Source organism: Brachypodium distachyon, chromosome 1, assembly GCF_000005505.3.
Source record: "Brachypodium distachyon strain Bd21 chromosome 1, Brachypodium_distachyon_v3.0, whole genome shotgun sequence".
NCBI lineage: Eukaryota > Viridiplantae > Streptophyta > Magnoliopsida > Poales > Poaceae > Brachypodium > Brachypodium distachyon.
The window spans coordinates 35,161,922-35,179,007 of NC_016131.3; the positions used below are offsets into that span (position 1 = coordinate 35,161,922).

General features: G+C 42.4%; 3 protein-coding genes across 5 annotated transcripts; 2 read left to right on the forward strand and 1 right to left on the reverse strand.

The window, feature by feature from the left end:
• The first annotated feature begins 13 nt into the window (after nucleotides 1-13).
• Nucleotides 14-5,484, forward strand: LOC104581545. The gene is made up of 4 exons (XM_010229341.3): nucleotides 14-279; nucleotides 409-453; nucleotides 3,991-4,145; nucleotides 5,138-5,484. Exons 1-4 carry the CDS (start codon nucleotides 219-221, stop codon nucleotides 5,153-5,155), a joined length of 279 nt encoding a protein of 92 aa, XP_010227643.1. The 5' UTR covers nucleotides 14-218; the 3' UTR covers nucleotides 5,156-5,484.
• Nucleotides 5,462-11,225, forward strand: LOC100822083. 2 transcript variants are annotated; one of them, XM_003560639.4, is made up of 6 exons: nucleotides 5,462-5,600; nucleotides 6,224-6,473; nucleotides 6,555-6,689; nucleotides 8,691-8,728; nucleotides 8,833-8,899; nucleotides 10,726-11,225. In XM_003560639.4, exons 2-6 carry the CDS (start codon nucleotides 6,276-6,278, stop codon nucleotides 11,098-11,100), a joined length of 813 nt encoding a protein of 270 aa, XP_003560687.1. In that variant the 5' UTR covers nucleotides 5,462-5,600; nucleotides 6,224-6,275; the 3' UTR covers nucleotides 11,101-11,225. The 2 variants fall into 2 exon arrangements, with proteins under 2 accessions (XP_003560687.1, XP_014752492.1); XM_014897006.2 differs by lacking the exons at nucleotides 8,691-8,728; nucleotides 8,833-8,899.
• A 1,857-nt stretch (nucleotides 11,226-13,082) lies between these two features.
• On the reverse strand, nucleotides 13,083-14,957 carry LOC100822393 (NAC domain-containing protein 76). Of its 2 annotated transcripts, none has more exons than XM_003560640.4 (4): nucleotides 14,765-14,957; nucleotides 14,438-14,626; nucleotides 14,044-14,318; nucleotides 13,083-13,793 (listed from the first exon to the last, which is right to left on the reverse strand). In XM_003560640.4, exons 2-4 carry the CDS (start codon nucleotides 14,604-14,606, stop codon nucleotides 13,143-13,145), a joined length of 1,095 nt encoding a protein of 364 aa, XP_003560688.1. In that variant the 5' UTR covers nucleotides 14,607-14,626; nucleotides 14,765-14,957; the 3' UTR covers nucleotides 13,083-13,142. The 2 variants fall into 2 exon arrangements, with proteins under 2 accessions (XP_003560688.1, XP_024313114.1); XM_024457346.1 differs by having other exon boundaries at nucleotides 13,083-13,808.
• Nucleotides 14,958-17,086: the final 2,129 nt, after the last annotated feature.

Sequence of the window (17,086 nt, forward strand, 5' to 3'; positions counted from 1 at the left end):
TTAAAAAAGTCCGGCCGGACAGCCGGTAATAGTTGCCACCCATCTTGTTCCTCCAAAGAAAAAAAAAGTCGCCACCGCCCATCCCCATCCCGTACCCCGATCCCTGGCCGTCGGCGCGCCGCACCGCCACCATCTCCGCGCTGTGCCTGCCTCCAGTCCGCCTGAACCGAACGCCCAGGGCTTAGTCCTATTGTTTTCCTCCGAATTCTAACGGAAAGATGCCGCGCATCCCGCTGATCAAATTCCCCAATAGAAATCTTAAAGTCCCATCCTCACCAGGTTCTCTTTTCCCCCAATTCTTTCTTTGCCCTTGGGTTCGTGTAGGTTATCGTTTGCTATTCTAGTTCTAGTTTGCCAGAGATCTAATTTTTACTATTCTTCGTTTTTTGGCTGATTTCCTTGATGCAGCGGCCAAACCTGCAGATCAGCACGCGACCCTCATGGCCCGATTGGGTAAGCGCAAGATTCTCTCATCCGCAACCAAAATTTAGAATACTTTATTTGATACTCTTCGACTCTAAATCACGTTTATAGAAAATCCGCCACGACGGATGGAATAGGGATATTATGTGTCAGATATTAGCAACGGACTTATAATGAAAAAGAGAAGGCTTTGTGGATTGTCATGCAACCACAATTTGTTTTATTGGTACTTCTATGGTCCATAGTTGTTCGTTTTACAGATGCTATTATATCATTCAGATGTAGGGTTGTTTCTGTCTAATTAATCTTTGAAGATATTTTCAAAGTTTATAAAGGTGATGTTTGACAATAATCATTTAGTGACCCACTGTAGACATAGTATATGATCTGCGCCTCCCTGGCAATGAATAAGCTGTGACTCAGTAGTTTGGATTGGTATGCCATAAGCCCATAAGTATGGATGTGCTGAATGTTTTACTTGATAACAAACCCCGTGTCCGGCCGCAGATGACACATGGCGTCTTCTCTGACTTTCATCGCCCTTGTCATTGTCATGCTATTGGTTTTTACCACCAGTTATTGGATAGTTTTTTACTCTACTGTACATTTTACATTGAGATTGTAATTACACTCTGTTTTTTTTATAATAATGCTGTGGTTTTGGCTTTTCATTCCCTGCCTGAAGGTATTACAGGAACACTGGTTGCCCTAGGAAAGCCAATACTCCTTTGAGTTACCACTTACTACCACCCAAAAAATGCAACGTTGGTTGAGTACACCAAGTCCAAGTTTGATCCCCTATTTTTTTTTTCATTATGATTGATGTCAGCTCCTTTTTTCTCAAGAATATGCATGAGAGCTTCGTATCATTTCATTCAAAAGAAGAGAAAACATTGAATACAGTCGCAGCCTCTCGGCACTAAACGATGACAGTAGGAAGATAAATAGAAACGAAAAGGCCTAGATACATAACCTACTGCCTTCCCAAACAAAATTTAGCTAGCTATCTTCTCTTGGAACAACAATACAGTGTTGCCCTGCCATTTATGTAGCTGTTGCAATTAGTTGTTTTTTCACATTGCTATTTAGTATTTGAGTATTGAGTCTTGCCTGGCCTAATAATATTGTACAGTACCTTTTAAGTAGGTGTTGCAATGGGTTGCTTTTCACATGCTATTTTAGCTTTTTACTGTATTATTGAACTGTTCATGCAGTTGTGTGTGTTTTGTTTAACTATGTATCGGAACATAGCACATCAATTTCAGCTTTATGTGTCAAAAAATTGTTTTGTATCAGGGAGAATTGTAATTTCCATATGTTGGTCAACCTGTCAATTTCCTTAAGTTTAGTATTCTGTCTTTAAGTTCACCCTGTAGTTAATTGTCAACTGTAAATTTACCTAGCACTACAAATTCACTTGATCCTCAAGTTAACACAGGGAAAAAGAAACATGATGCCCATTTTCTTGCACCCTCCACCACCTGGTCACTCCATCGTAGGACCAAAATGTGTGTGATGTGGACGATTCTAACCACAGTGTCAATATAGGATATACACTGAAACCTAGCCAAAGTTGTCCTAAAATTTTATCCTTCTCCAAGTATCTCAATCAAGTCCCTAGGAAAACCAATTCCATAGAGGCCGAATCCTCAATACTTTCAAGGTAGGAGGCCCGTGCTTTCACATCCTGATCGGGTAGCTCAGCTCCGCAGCCCTCTGGTAGTACCCCACCACCTTCTCATGTTGCCCCTCTGCCCATCACATCAGCCTAGCATCCACCATTGTCCTGGGAACCCAGCCTCACCACCCGCTGGAACAACCCCAGAGCCCCCTGTATCGCCACTTTTACCACTGCAGACAATGCCCATGCGCACGCAGCTCATAACTTCATGGAACAGTCTCAGCACGTCCTCCATATGTGGCTGGTGTTGCGGGCGCTAAGTAGGCTAGCAACAGCAGGCAGTCAGAGAGGTTGCCGCTGGAGATGTGGACGGCGGAATTGTTGTCGGCATGTTAAGCAGTGGACGAGCTTCGCATGGACATTGGAGGTTGTCGTTGCTGCTGCAAGTCCCACAGCTCCTTGGTGTAGCACTGCGTCAGGCGTTTGTGTCAAGAGAACGGAGAGACAAGCGGGCGAGAAAATTGATGGAAGGGAAACGCCCAGGTTGTAAAATTAGCCATGGTAAAATTATCCGGGAAAACTAGAGGGGTGGGGACAGCTGATGGTTGTTTCCTAAAAAAGCCCCTCAAAGTTTGATTAACTTGGGACCACTCAAGTTGGCGAAATCGCAAAGTTTGATTAACTTTGGGGCAAATTTACAATTCCCCCATTATATGATTCCCTTTGGTGACAAAAGAGTGACATTCTGTGCATCGACACTGTCTACTTTGACCACTAACTTCTATTGTGAACTTTGATACATATATAGATAACTAGCAAGGTAACCCACACATTTGTGTGGCTAGATTCCTTATATATTCTTGATATGTTGCATGTATTTATTGTATTGACAATGAGATGTTCGTTAATCATTAGATATATGCTTACAACTATAAATAATCATGTAGGCAAAATACACCATTGCAAAATTTGGAATATTTTTTATGCTCTTTTGAAGTATCTCGCACCATGTTTAAATCTGAAGTTTCATTCTTTTTTCTTTTCACTTCTTATTTCCCTCTAGATTCGTTGGTCAAGAATTGTCTTTGGTCATTTTATTTAACCAAAGTTGACATAGCGACGGTCTCTGGATGCATGATTTGGCTGGAGCGAACGAGTCCTTGGCGTAATGCTTAAGGAACTCTAGTAGCACTCCTCAGGTCATGAGTTCGACTCCCAGTGGGAACGAATTTCAGGCTGGGGTTAAAAAATCCCCTCGTCTGCCCCACGCCTTAAGCACAGACCTAAGGCCCGCCCGCTCTCACACGGGCTTAGGTGCTGCTGTGTATGGTGTGGGGCAGGGGTTCGGGGGTTTCTCGACCTGCGTGAGAAGGTCTTCTTCTTAATGCAAAAGCCTGGGGGGTGGCTTACCCCTTTGCAGGTCCAGTTTTCATGCATGTGAGGTGCATGCATGCATGTGTGATGAATGGCATGCAAAAAGTACCTCAAGTCAGCTGGACGGTCGTGCTGTGGCCCAAACAGGCGACGCCAAGCCATATCGGCGTCCTAGAAAAATATGATTAGCACTTTTCATGCAGAGTTCCACTCGGACTCCTTTTGAGTTGACCGTGCGTCTTCTAATTTTTATGCTACTTGATCAAAACACCTAAATATATCTGCGTCTACTTTTAAATCCTGACCGTTAGAATCTATTGTTAATTGACGAGATATTTTTGTCTATGTGGACGAAGGTGGTGTCTTCTTGTACTTCTGTTTTAATTATACTCCCTCCGTTCCATAAGTGTCACAATTTTGTCTAGATACGCATCTATCTAGACACGTTTTAGTGTGTAGGTACATGTGTATTTAGACAAAGTTGTAACACTTAATATGGGACAGAGGGAGTATTACATAGTACCTTCCTCATAATACGTAGAAAGGAGTGTAACTAACAATTTCATTTTCAGGAGCTAAAGTAGACGTACCACCTTCTGGAGAGAAAAAAAATTACCGCTTTAAATCAGATGTGCCTTCCCCACCTTCTCATACTGCTGTTGGAGGGCCAGCTTCAAAGCTTCCCAAACGCAAACCACTCTCTGAGGAAGAGATTGAGGCTATCATGGTACGTTCTTTGTTTACAGATGCTGAAATACAACGCAAATGTTGTATAGTTATGCTTAAGGTCTTTGGTAGTAGTATCCAACAAGCAACTTTGTCGAACTCTTATGCGTAGTGTGGACCCTTGGTAAATTATACATGAAATTTTCAGAATGGCTATGCCATTGTTGCTTAACACGTATGTGCTTGTTGGTTCAAGTCTAAAGATAATAGCGAAAAGCTAGTTATTTTACCCTTGCATAATCAATCATTATGGTTGTTCCTAATTAGTTATTGGTCTTTGTAAAGTGGTAAATGTTGTACGTTTTGCACTTGCCACTTAGTAATCAGAAGTCACGGAACTAGGCAGTATTCAGTTCCTCACAAATGATCCCTGTATGGACTACAGAAAATTGTTGCTTTCTCACTTCATTTCTATTTAGTTATACAACTTGCTGACCACTTTAGCTATGCAACTTGCTGACCACTTGCATGTTAAAAAAGAGTGATACAGCTTGCTAACAACTCGCATGTAAAAGTAAACAAAATCATCAGTCCCCATCTGTATTTTTTAAAAAAACTAAGGGCCATATGCATTTTTCCTGCAAAAATCCCCATCATAAATCCATGGCATTTGGAATTTCCTTCGAATCTGTTACTCATTGACATGGATTCGTATACGTGAACCAGAAAAAAGGACCTTCTCAGATTGCCACGTAACCTTTCCCAACACTGCGGTTCCTTGCCACTTCTAGGATTACCCTCAATTGTGTTTTCCGTCTTTCTTCAATCTAGCTACCTCCATAGGCCATAGTGCATGTGCGTTCTGTTACACTTATCTACAATGTTTACTCAAAATTTTCTGTCCCAACAATACTTAAATGCCCTGCCATATTTTCTGTTATATTAAGAAACTCCTGAATGTGTGTGTTCATTGACAATTTTTTTGTTTTGTTCTACATCATTATGAAGAATGTTCCTTTCTCTAACATGAAAATACACATTTATTTTGAGCAGATGGGTGGTGTCTTCTGATATTGCTTCTCCTCATCATTGTTACATTTTGTGGAGCATCAATAAGATTCCCTACACCCTGTGTTCTTGATCTTCACCTGCGAAGTGTGTTATTAGAGCCATGTTTATATGGAACTGTTACCTTTTAGTCGATCTTGGTCCCCAGAAGTCACCAGCTGCCAGACTCGTTTTCTGAATATTCTCCACCTGTGACTAACCAAAATGGTGAACATGAACATGTGAAGTATGGGTGCATTGACAGACATGTTGATCAGGGAATGATTTATGAACCTCTATGTTTTCCTTGTATTTCTGTCTGTAAGGTTTCTATTAGTGCCTGTTTTTGTTTACTTTTTGGTCTACCGTTTTTGGTGCTGTTTTCTGCAGTCTAGGCTTGCAGAGATATTCTTCCTTGATTTGCACATGTTAAGATGTCAGCAGCAAGCTGCCAAGAGAATACCATCTGGTAAGTTAATGAAGGATTTTCTTTTATTAAATGTGTGTTTTGGTAAATGCTAATTTTGTGAAGAGTTTCAGTATTTCGTTTAAATTTGAACCAATTATGAAAACTTAAAGAAATACCCAGCGTACAAATACCCGGTTATATTGTTTTCTTGTCTTTTCCCCTATGTTAGTGAATGAACATTATAGGAGCCATCGCTGTCGTACTGCCGTGCTAAGTTTCTTGTGGCAAAATTTGCTTTCTCTTCAGAGTCAAACCGATTTGCCGTGCAAGTGTGACAAATTTTTCTGTACTCGTCGAATAGATTTCTCTTGTCCCGTGGCTACGATCTTCTTCAGGACTGTTGTACTGTAACTTTTTTTTTGTTGAAAACACGTGTTCAGAGTTTTTTTTTGGCAGCAGAAGCATAGGAACGAGACAAATTTGCTTTATTAAGTTCGATGGATTGTTCGGTAGTTTGGCCGCCGTCCGACACTTCGGCTCTGTGCAACAGCAGTAATGGTACATTCAAAGTAATAACGAGGAAAACATCATGACGAACATAGGAAGGTTAATAAGAAAGAAAAATAATATACGGAGTAAGTGCGAAAATAAAAAGAGATGAGACGGATCATTTGGTTTTGTAGGGGAAGTGGGCGGTAGCTGGGATTCGCCGCCTCGCCTCGCCTCGCGAATCCAATGGCCATGACCCAGTCCTTCTCTCGCTGCCCACCCCCGTCCACCTTCCTTCCCTCGCCGGCGGTCGCCTCTCCCTGCTCCCCGTCCTCATCCTCCTGGTCTCCCTCCAGGCATGGACCGCATCGCCGCCGCCCCCCCGCGGCCGCGTCTTCCCTCCACCTCGGACCGGAGGACGTCGCCGAGCTCGCCCGCAACAAGGTTCGTGTTGACTTCACTTGGCCAAATTCGTGTGTTCTTTCATTCGATTGGTAAGCAAAGACTCGGCTCGTTTCCTCAAAGGTTTTGATTGCGGCGACGGTGGCAAGCGCGATCGGGCAGCTGTCGAAGCCATTCACTTCCGGCAGGGATGGGGGCGGCCTCGACATCATCAAGACGGCTGTTCGGTCCGGCGGGATGCCCTCCACCCACTCCGCGGTGGGATAATCGTCCCTTGACTATTACTTTCTTTAATTTACTATTGCTTTGCTGCCTTTCTTGAGTTTGCAAGAGTGTCTCGTAGCTGTTCTTGCATATTTAGGCTCTGCTAGGGATAAGGGTGCGCTCTTTTGACTTTTCAAGTTTTCTAGATGCTAGTCTGTCTGACCATTATTTTTTGGGTTAATTGGATTTATGCAACTCTCTATTTCACCGGTTGGAGATACGTCGTTACAAAAATTTGACTTGGAGAAATGCCACTAACTTTCTTATGCCTCTGTCAATGCCATTCTGTCCACTTAAGACCAATAACTGTTCATAAAATACATGTATTTCAGCGTGTATAACAGTATTTACCATAATTCGAGTCTTCCAGGCACCATAAAGCTTCAAAAAATTCTATGCCTATGTCTAAACGTATTTAGACAGTACACGTTCAGCAGTATAGTTGGGGACGGGATATGAGGAGCGAGTGGGGGATAAGAGAAATAGAACTGTTTGACTTAGGATGGGTAAAAACTGTTCATATAGAGTTGTGTCTATACATATTTAGACAGTATACGTGCTGGTATGGACAAAATGGCATTGATAGAGGTATAAGAAAGTTAGAGTGGCATTTCTCCGAGTCAAGTTTTTGTAATGGCATATCTTCAACCGGTGGAATAGAAAGTGGCATAGATCCAATTAACCCTTATTTTTTACAACTACAGTGAAGTAAGATGCACTAATAGAATTACCATTTAATGAAAATATTTTTAATAACAAATCTTATTAACAAAAGTAATCTTTTATGTAGCCAATGTAGATTTTTTTTAAACTAATAGGCGATCAAACTTTTGTACTCCCTCCATTTGCACTAAAACAGCGACAAGTATTTAGGAACGGAGGGAGTAATATTTAGAAAGTTTGACTACACGAAATCAAGGACGTCGAGTGAAAAAGAATATAGGCAGTTTTTGTCCTAGTTGTCATGACGGACAATTAACTGGTGGCATCTACTCCCTCCGTCCCATATTAATTGTTGAAATATTACATGTATCAAGACGCTTTTTAGGCATACATACATCCATATTTGGGCAAATTTGAGACAATTAATATGGGACGGGAAGGAGTAATAAGTAATTTTGTTACATGGAAATTTCTGAATTCACAATCTGAAATGAAGTCGTAGTGCTAGAAAAATGCAATACCAGCAGGGAATAAAGTGGATGCACTGGACACAAAAGTTACGGCCAGGATTTTACAGTGAGATGTCAACTAATTATATATGGCCGCTGCAGGTATTAGTCTATTAGAAGGACTCAATGTCAGAAAAGGAAATAAATTCAGAAACTATACTGTTCGATACACACCACTCTCCCTATGTACAGAGGCCAGCTACCGTAGGCGTCCAAGAATAACCCTCGCATTTGCGTCATCATGGTTACAAATGAGCATTTAGGATGGTATTGAGATAGTGAGACCCTTCATATCATGGAGACACATCCTATAGGGGGCGTAGCCCTAGGTATCCAATAAGGGACAATATCCCATTAGTATCATCTAAATTAGCTAGGCAAGAGATTAGACAGGAATATTAAGATACTGTTTGTTAGGAAAATAGAGATTAGTTTCTTGGTTGTCAAGATGAGTCTTCCTTATAAAAGCCCCCCCACCCACCCCCCACCCCACCCTGTAACCGTTACGAGGCATCGAAGGAATGAAGAATAAATCAGTCTAGTTACCCCGTCCCCTGCCTCCCTGCCCTTGAGGTGTGGCTACCTTCACGGAGCTGCCACGCCTCTTGTGTCCAGGGTTACCCCGTACTTCAATAGTAAAAATAAAAATATTACACCGGAAACATATAGCATGGAAGAGGAATTCTCCAATGCAAGGTCTTAGAGCTAAATGTTTGTTCTTCACTGTAGACTGCGTATCTATCTTTTATTTCTGCTGGTGGTGGTGGGGATTGACATTTCAGATTTGGTAAAGTTCTAACTGTTGTTATTCTCGATGTTCTAGGCGGTTGTGGCAGTGACTACCTCCCTTGGGCTAGAAAGGTTAGCTCTTCAAAAAAAAAATTTAGCTCATGCCTTACATGTTTCTGCTTCTTTTTATCCCTAGGTTTTGTGTTTTTATTTTTGATTCGGGGTTTAGAGCGCAGGGGTTTTGCAGACTCCATATTTGGGATGTCGGTGGTGTTTGCAGCGATTGTAATGTATGATGCTCAGGTATGGTGGACTTATGTCAGTTGTTTGTCCTTCATGTTTCTTTGCCAAATCATCAATATCAGACAGCGTATTGATCATTCAAGTGTACCGATGATATGACTCAGTTTCAAGTCTGTATTCGGTGTACAAAATTACTAGGTTTGCAGAAAAGGGTACTTAATCAATTATTTGAGCAACTTGTTTACAGCCAAAAGAGATGAAGACACTAAAACTAGGCACAGTGATTTACATGTCAGCAACTTACCATGTAGGAGATAAAGCTAAAAAGTGGAATATTGTTAAGATACTACTATTTTGTCCCCTTTTGGAACAATGTGTACACAAAAGTATAGCTTTAGCCTTGAGTAAGAAGTTGGATCGGTGCCTAAAAAAGCTATAAACTACTAGTAGTATCTTAATGTTAAGTTGTTATCAATAAGGCAGCTTAAGTGCATTCTCCCTATTCCCTGAATTTAGTCTCAAATTTGATCTGTTAATGGATGCTTTTACATAGTTTTCCATGTGCCAAAGCCAAAAAGTCAAGCTGGCCATTATTTTGGTAGAGAGTTGGAGGCTTAATACGAGCATGAGAGCATTTGCATTATTAAGGGTGTAACTCTCTTCTACCCAGAGGACTCTTTGTTCCTGCTATATGGGCCTAGATGTCCTTTTGCGTTGCATTTTTTCTTCACCACATTGGGAGGTGAAACGTGGCACTGTATGGTTACCGGATATATATATGCAGGCTCATATAGAACATAACTTTTGATAACGGTGTTACACATGAGTACATGACTCATGGAGCACTATCTTGATGCCCTGCTACTAATTTCCTTTCCATAAACTCACAACAACTTTATGCGCATACCTCTTAATTAGGACAAAAAAGTATCCTAAGGAAACGCTATTAGTACTCTCTCCTTCTCATATTAAGTGACTCGAATTTTCCCAAATATGGATGTATCTATGCTTAAAAAGCGTCTAGATACATGTAATAGAAAGTCACTTAGTGGGACGGAGGGAGTATGATAGATTTGCTTTCTGCCTCTGTCCTCTGGATTTGATAGACATGTCATGTGGACTGTCTTTTATTTCCTCTTACTTTCCTGTAGTATATTTGTAATCCCAGCACTTCAAAACATGTTAGCTTTAAATGTTTTTCTAGTGTCAAATAATACAGTGTATAGTATGAATGTATGATGCCCCTGAAGGCCTGATATTAGATGATATATCCTGACCAAAGAAATATGCCAATTTGCACTGAAGTATGAAGCACTGTCTTGTAATCGTACATAAATTGTGACTTTCAGGAAAATCTATCCGAGTTTTGATTTTTTTTTCTTTGCTTTTCATTCTATTTCATTTGTTCACATCTGAAACCAGTGGATTTCTACTCGCAAAAAAAAGAAAAGAAACCAGTGGATTTCTGAAAGTTGAATATGATTAACATAACCCCATTTAATATTTTAGCTTAGCTTAACAAGATCATTGTTTATGTGCCTATAAATTTTTTGTATTGCCTTCTCTTCAGCACTGCATTTCAACATGGCCAATTTTGTCTCAGTCTGGTGTATAGGATGCCGGTGTTGAAAGTTTGAACAGTCTAACGAGTAACCTGTGTGTCATATGTGCTAACCGTGCACTGCTAGTACATTTTCTCATATATCTATCGTCTATTACTGAATTTATGCCACACCTTGTCCAAAACTTGTTTATGATCCAACAAAGATCTGAAGGAATGTTTTATAACGTTGTTTCCAGATCAGAAATCTGGTAGGCTCTCCCATAAAAGTACTAAACTTGGGTGAGATGATGCTAATGCCATGCTTATCTGATGTTTCCAATAGGGAGTGAGAAGAGAAGTAGGCAAGCATGCAAGGCTTTTGAACAAGTTATGGACCCTAAAGGAGTTGAGAGCTCAAGATCTGCAGGACTCTACCTCTGAACTCCACCCCTCAAACAGCGAGATTGCTGCCGAGCTTGTTTCCATTCCCGAGGATGCATCAACATCGCAAAGTTCAAACACGACCCCCTTCTCGAGGCACAATGCTGCCACCAACTCGTCGAGATCGAACGCGCTCGGAAGCTCGGAGCCAGAGCTAGCCGAATTGAAAGAGGAGTATAACCGGTTAAACGAGTCCGTCGGCCACACGGAGGCGCAGGTGGCCGTCGGTGCCTTGTTGGGTTTTGTTGTAAGCTTAGCCGTACACGCGACACTGTAACAATTGCCAATTTTCCTTTGCAGTCTTGGTTACACGCCTGATTGAATTTCTAGGCAGAAAAAATGACAACACAAGTGACTTATTTCTACCACGATTAAACATGTTTCATATCATTTGACTTTGAAGTTGCTGACTTGCTGCTGCATTGAAGACTTTGCAGTTGCTGACTTGCTGCTGCATTGAACATTGCAATGCAGCAGCTACCCCTGCTTCACGCTGCCGTTTCTTCACTGTAATTACAGAGATCGAATAGCTCGCTAAAGTAGTACTACTATACCAGTAGACATGACGTATATGTTTATGATTGTGTCCTACGTGTACACTGTACAGGAACTTTGATGTGCGTGGCGAGACAAATTAAACTAATCATAGTGCGCACCCTGCATTGCCAGAATTAAGCTATACATCCTGCCTTGGGTGTGATGGCGAGGAGGAAGAAGCGTGACGCATCAGGCGTTGCCTTCTTACTGTAACACCGTTTCATAAATATATTCATTGGTCTTAGTAAACAAAGAGACCTTACGGCGAAGACCTTCACGTTTAGGGCTCAAATCGAACTGCACCACTGCCCAATTGATCTAGCGAAGAATAGCAAGCAATCGGTTGTCGAATTGTAGCGTAAATGAGTAAAAGATTCAAAAGTGCTTCCATCCTGACGAAAAGACTAGGACTAGCAAATAAATAAAAATCTTTGTTGCAACTTCCAAGTGATCTAATTATCCAATTGAGGAAGACGATGTTCCAGATCTCGTAAAAGCAATCATGTTATGTGGCTAATTCTTCCTCATAGAAAAAAATTGCAAATCTATGTAACTACAAACAACTGGAGATTTAAGGCACTTCTTATATTTTTACAATCACACCAGAGAACAAAAAAACAAGAGAGGAAATAGTACAACAAGTGAATCTAGCTTCAATGTCTGTAGGTCGTCAAATATTTATGACAATCCCATCATGAATACTAAACCTATTAAGCTACAAGATTTGAATCTAACCTCAATTAAAATTTCAAATATCCAATTTGACCAATTGTTTCCCTTCCTACAGCATAGTCTTATTCTAGAAATATCATAAGAAATCAAATAAATTTAGCAGGCCATCTCAGTGCAATATCCAACCTAATTGAGTAATAATTGTTTTGCCCACTCAGTTAAACTATAAAAGAAAATTCAACTATTTATTTGGAGCCATTTCAAATCCTTTGAGGCTTTCCATTTAAATAAATAACAACAAGGAAAGGGGATTCGCTTGAAAGCATGAAAAAACAAACTAGCAATACGAACAGACAAGAGATAAGTCCATATTACAACCTTGAACTAACCATAGAGTACATTTAAATTATGCCTCTCAACTCCAATGCCGGTTAAAACACAACCTCAAACTATTCATACCGTTTAAATTACCCCCTCACCCAATCAAAAGATGGTTTTCACATACGTGGCAGGTTCTGATGGCGTACTCATCTCCATCAACCCAAGGAGAAGCAAGTCGCTACGCCAAATTGTAACATTAGAAGTATATATCCAACCAGATAAGTAGATGCGATGACCCACACAGTGCACCGTAATACATTTGAAAATATATAACTAAATATATGCCAATTTAGAATTTGCCATTAATTTTTTTTGATAACGAGTTTGCCATTAATGTTGTGTGTTTCTTGTTTTTGAAACAAGTGATAAGAGACTAGCCATATATATACCCGTTCTCTAAATCATCTAAGTAGCTATATATGGTCTGCAGTCTCATTGGGTAGAAGAAAAATACAAAGGTAGGTTAATTAACATTATCTCCATATACAGATTCAAAAATTCATGGCAAACTCGAAGTGTCATATATACAAAATTTTCCCTATAAAATTGGATGCATATTAATTGGACTCCATATCATGGTATAGATGATCAAATTAACCAGTCTTTACAAAAAACAGGAGCTGATCGATCAGATCAACAGTTTAACATGGTAGCCAGTATTCCCTCCGATCCATAATAAGTGTCTTATTATTGATTGGAGGAGGTACAAGCTAAGGTCCACTAATTGTTCTACTTAGAGAACCTGAGGAGGTCGGCGGCCTCGCAGCCGAGGTACTGCAGTGGAAGCCTCTGCATGGAGGAGTTACCATTGCTGCTTCCTAGCTCCATGAGCTGCTGCTGCTGCTGGTAAGGCGCCATTGATGCTGCTGCCGCTGTGGCAGTAACCATGCCCTGGAAGAGCTGGTCCAGGTTCTGGTGGGAGGCAAGGAGCTTGTCCAAGACAGACCAATCCGTGGCGGCTAAGCGGGGGTCGCCGCCGCTGGTGCTGATGCAGCCATGGTGGAGCATCCCATTGCTGCTGCCGTTCGACGTGAGCTTCATCAGGTTCTGCGAGCACTCGACGTCCAGGGAGGTCATGGCAACGGCGGGCGGGCCGGGGAGGAAGGAGGGGAGCTCGTGCTCGGTGCTCATGAGTTGCGGGAGCTGCATGGACGCATCGAAGGAAGGGTAATCGTAGTGCTGCTGTTGCTGATGCATGAGGTGCGGGTTGTTCATGTGGATGTGCTTCGAGGTTTGCATTGCGCCGGCGGCGGACGCTTGAGCTTGACCCGGGAAAGGGTGGAGGAGCTCGTCGTCTTCGAACGCCGCCATCTCCGCCGGGTTAATGCCTCTTGGGTAGCTCTTCTTCGTGAAAACCCTACACACCACCCAGCCATCTTCCTGCAATGTTCCAGACTAGATATATTGTTAACAAAGAGATAGCGAGATATACATAGTACTAGTAGCTAGCACAAGATGAAATACATCATCGCAGCTGCTTAGTTACTTTCGGTGCAAATTATTTGGTACTCACTCGGTCCCTAAATTATTGTTGTGATTTTAGTTCAAATTTCAACTAAATCAGCTCAAGAATTTAAAAACGGAGGGAGTACGACAGGTCATATTCTTCAATGGAGATCCCATCATCCACCTGAATGTCAACGTTGTCTTCGTCGAGGCGGTACTCGTGCATGATCCAGTCTGTCTTTCTGCCGTGGGGAGCCCTGCCGACATAGAACACCAGCGTCTTCCTCATGCCGATCCTCCTGGCGCTGCTGCCGAGGAAGATGGCCTTGTCCCGACCCGTCGCCTTCCAGAACCCGGCCGTCGTGGCCCGATTTGTCCTCGTCCCCGTTGGGTACTTCTTGTCCTTGTGGCTGAAGAAGTACCATTCGTTCTGAGGCCCCGTCCCTATCCTGCATCGATCTGCCATGCATTGCCATGCCACGACGACACATTTAGTACTTTTGTTTCCATCGGTCCTAGAGACCTAGACCAGAGATCTAGCTAAACAGAGAGAGAGGTGTGCTTAATTGGTTACATACCTTTGAGGTCCCATGGCTCAAGCTTGTTGAGATCGATCTCCCTGATGACGTCAAGATCTATGGCCTCATAGGCAACCTTCTTCCTCAGGTAGTAGTAAAGGAGCTCCTCGTCCGTCGGATGGAACCGGAACCCCGGTGGCACAGACACAGCTCCGCTGCTCGGATGCATGCTCAGCTCCCTCGCCGGCCCTGAGATCGGAGAAACAATACCATGTACATGTGTTACCAAATATATGCAACACCAAACTACAAGTCTGATCTATCCATATATACCTTCCTCTTCATGCATACAGAGAAAAGAACAAAAGCAAGAGATCGAGCACAAACCTTGGAAATCTCCTTGTTGCCTTTGTCCTCCTCAGCCTAGTTCCTCAAAGCAACAAAAAGCATAGAGACAAGCAAGAAAAACAAGAAGAAGGTGAGGCTGCAAGCTAGGGAAGGGAGAAGATATGTATGGGTTTTATGGAAAGAGGCAGCTAGCTGGAAGGCAATGTAAGTGAGTCCAAGATGCTCACCAAAGACAAACCCTAGGTCTACAAATTGTTGTATATATGGCATGTGCTGCTGTGCAGGGATGGGTTTGAGCTGGCTATTAGTGCTACGAGCTAAATTATTTGGTGATCAAAGCATTGACCATATCGATAGGGTCACGGTAATGTATAATATATGCATGCATGCGCTATTACAGAAAGGCTTATCAGTAGCGGTCGAAAAACAACATCAGTAATGGTCGGAGCCGCCGTTGTTAACTTCGTGTATCATCAGTAACGGGTAGTGACCGTTACTGATGTATATATACATCAGTGGCGGGCGGGCTGACACGACCGTTACTGATGTATATATCATCAGTAATGGTCGTGTTGCGACATCAGTGTCGGTCGAGCGACCGACACTGATACATTTTCGGTATTTAAAAAAATAATTAAAACCACAGAAACTACACAGGAAATACACAGAATTGTATATACAGCACAGCACATAAAAATACATATAAAGCCGCATCACATCACAGCACAACACATCACATCATTTAAACCATACAAATGTATATAAAGCCGCATCATTTAAAGCATATAAAGAATACAAAAGTATCTCACTTCACGACATTGATTACAAAGTGTCAAAATTTCATAGAAGCATATAAAGAATACAAATGTATCTCATTTCAAGATAGGTCCTAATGTTGTGGGTGAACCCTAAACACCACTTGTTCCACGCGTTCGTAGAAGTCCCCACTAGGCTTGATGACCTCATTGTTGATGAGATGGGCGAACTCCCTTTAAATGTTATACACGACCCTTTTAGGTCGGTGTCCCATTGTCATTCGGTGCCGCCAGTACTCTTCCATCGCCGTGCCTGACCCCTTCCACTAAATCTTGAACATGCTGGCATTCTTCATAAGGATGTGACAGCAGTAGTAGCCACAGAACACACTGCTGGGCGGCTGTTGCTGGCAAGGGAACCTGTGGTTGTGGTGAGGCTCGTCTTTATAGCCTTTACCAGCTGGTTTTCCCTTGGTCGCCACTTTCCAAGCAGTGTTAATGAGTGATTTGATGGGTTTCCAGAACCTACCTCGCACACCCTTCTTCGGAAGTAGTGAATCGAAGTAGTACACCACGGACCAAGGCAAACAAATGACTAGTGTGACCCAATGGTCTCTGTTTTCAAAAGAAACAAACTTTAGTATCTAAGGGTGTATAAGAAAGACTGAATTAGAAAAAACAAACGGTTCCATATATAAAGTCGTGGTCCGCGTATTTCTCGAGACATGCCACCAAGTATTTAGATGCAAGGGTTTTTGCGGCATCCTTTTCTGGCTCAAGACTGATGTCATCGTAGTTGAACATCGCGGGGTCTAAAATGGCTACTTTTTTGACCTCCATTCGCCGCAGTTCTCTTATTTGGTAGGCAGACCACAGCCTTAAGAGGTTGATATCAAGCTTTTGGCAGTTGAAAAGGTGGAACAGTTCGTTGAAGTCCACACCAAAGGTGATAGGACGTTCCTGAATGTTTCCGGTTTCTTGGTGAAAGAAGCCATTGTCTTTTGGGATTTGAACATTGATCTGTTGGGCATGCTGTTGAGAACCAGCTGATGCTTGCATGTAAAACTGATGTAAGCTCTTGCATCTCTCTGGACATGGCACGCAGGGAATCTTCGGTGACCATCGGTCTTCCAGGATAGTAAATAAGCACCCGGTCAAACTCACTAGCCACGAAATAGGATCCATTTTCGAATCTCTGGCCTTGACGGGGGTTCTTTATGAGAATGTCAAGCCTATTGTCCTCTCAGACTCCAGTTATGTCAGGCACATAGTGCATCTCATCTTGAGTGACATTGGAGGATTCCTTGATGGTCTTGCTGCCGCGCCCTCTCTTTTTATGCCTTCTCTTATTGTCCCATGCCTTCTACTCTTCTGCCTTGTACTTGTCATCGATCTTGCGGCCACCCATGGACTCAGCGGCACCCAAGAGAGAGAAGGTAGGAGGGACGCTTCCAGCCTGTGCCGACCCTATGGTCTGACTATCTTTGAGCTGTGCAGGCATCGACATTGCCCACTCTTCATCTCCGCCGACATCGACAGGAGGAAGTATCCTAAGGGAAAGGCCGAGCAGCGAATGAGAAGTACCTTTGTGGGCGGAGGGAGATGG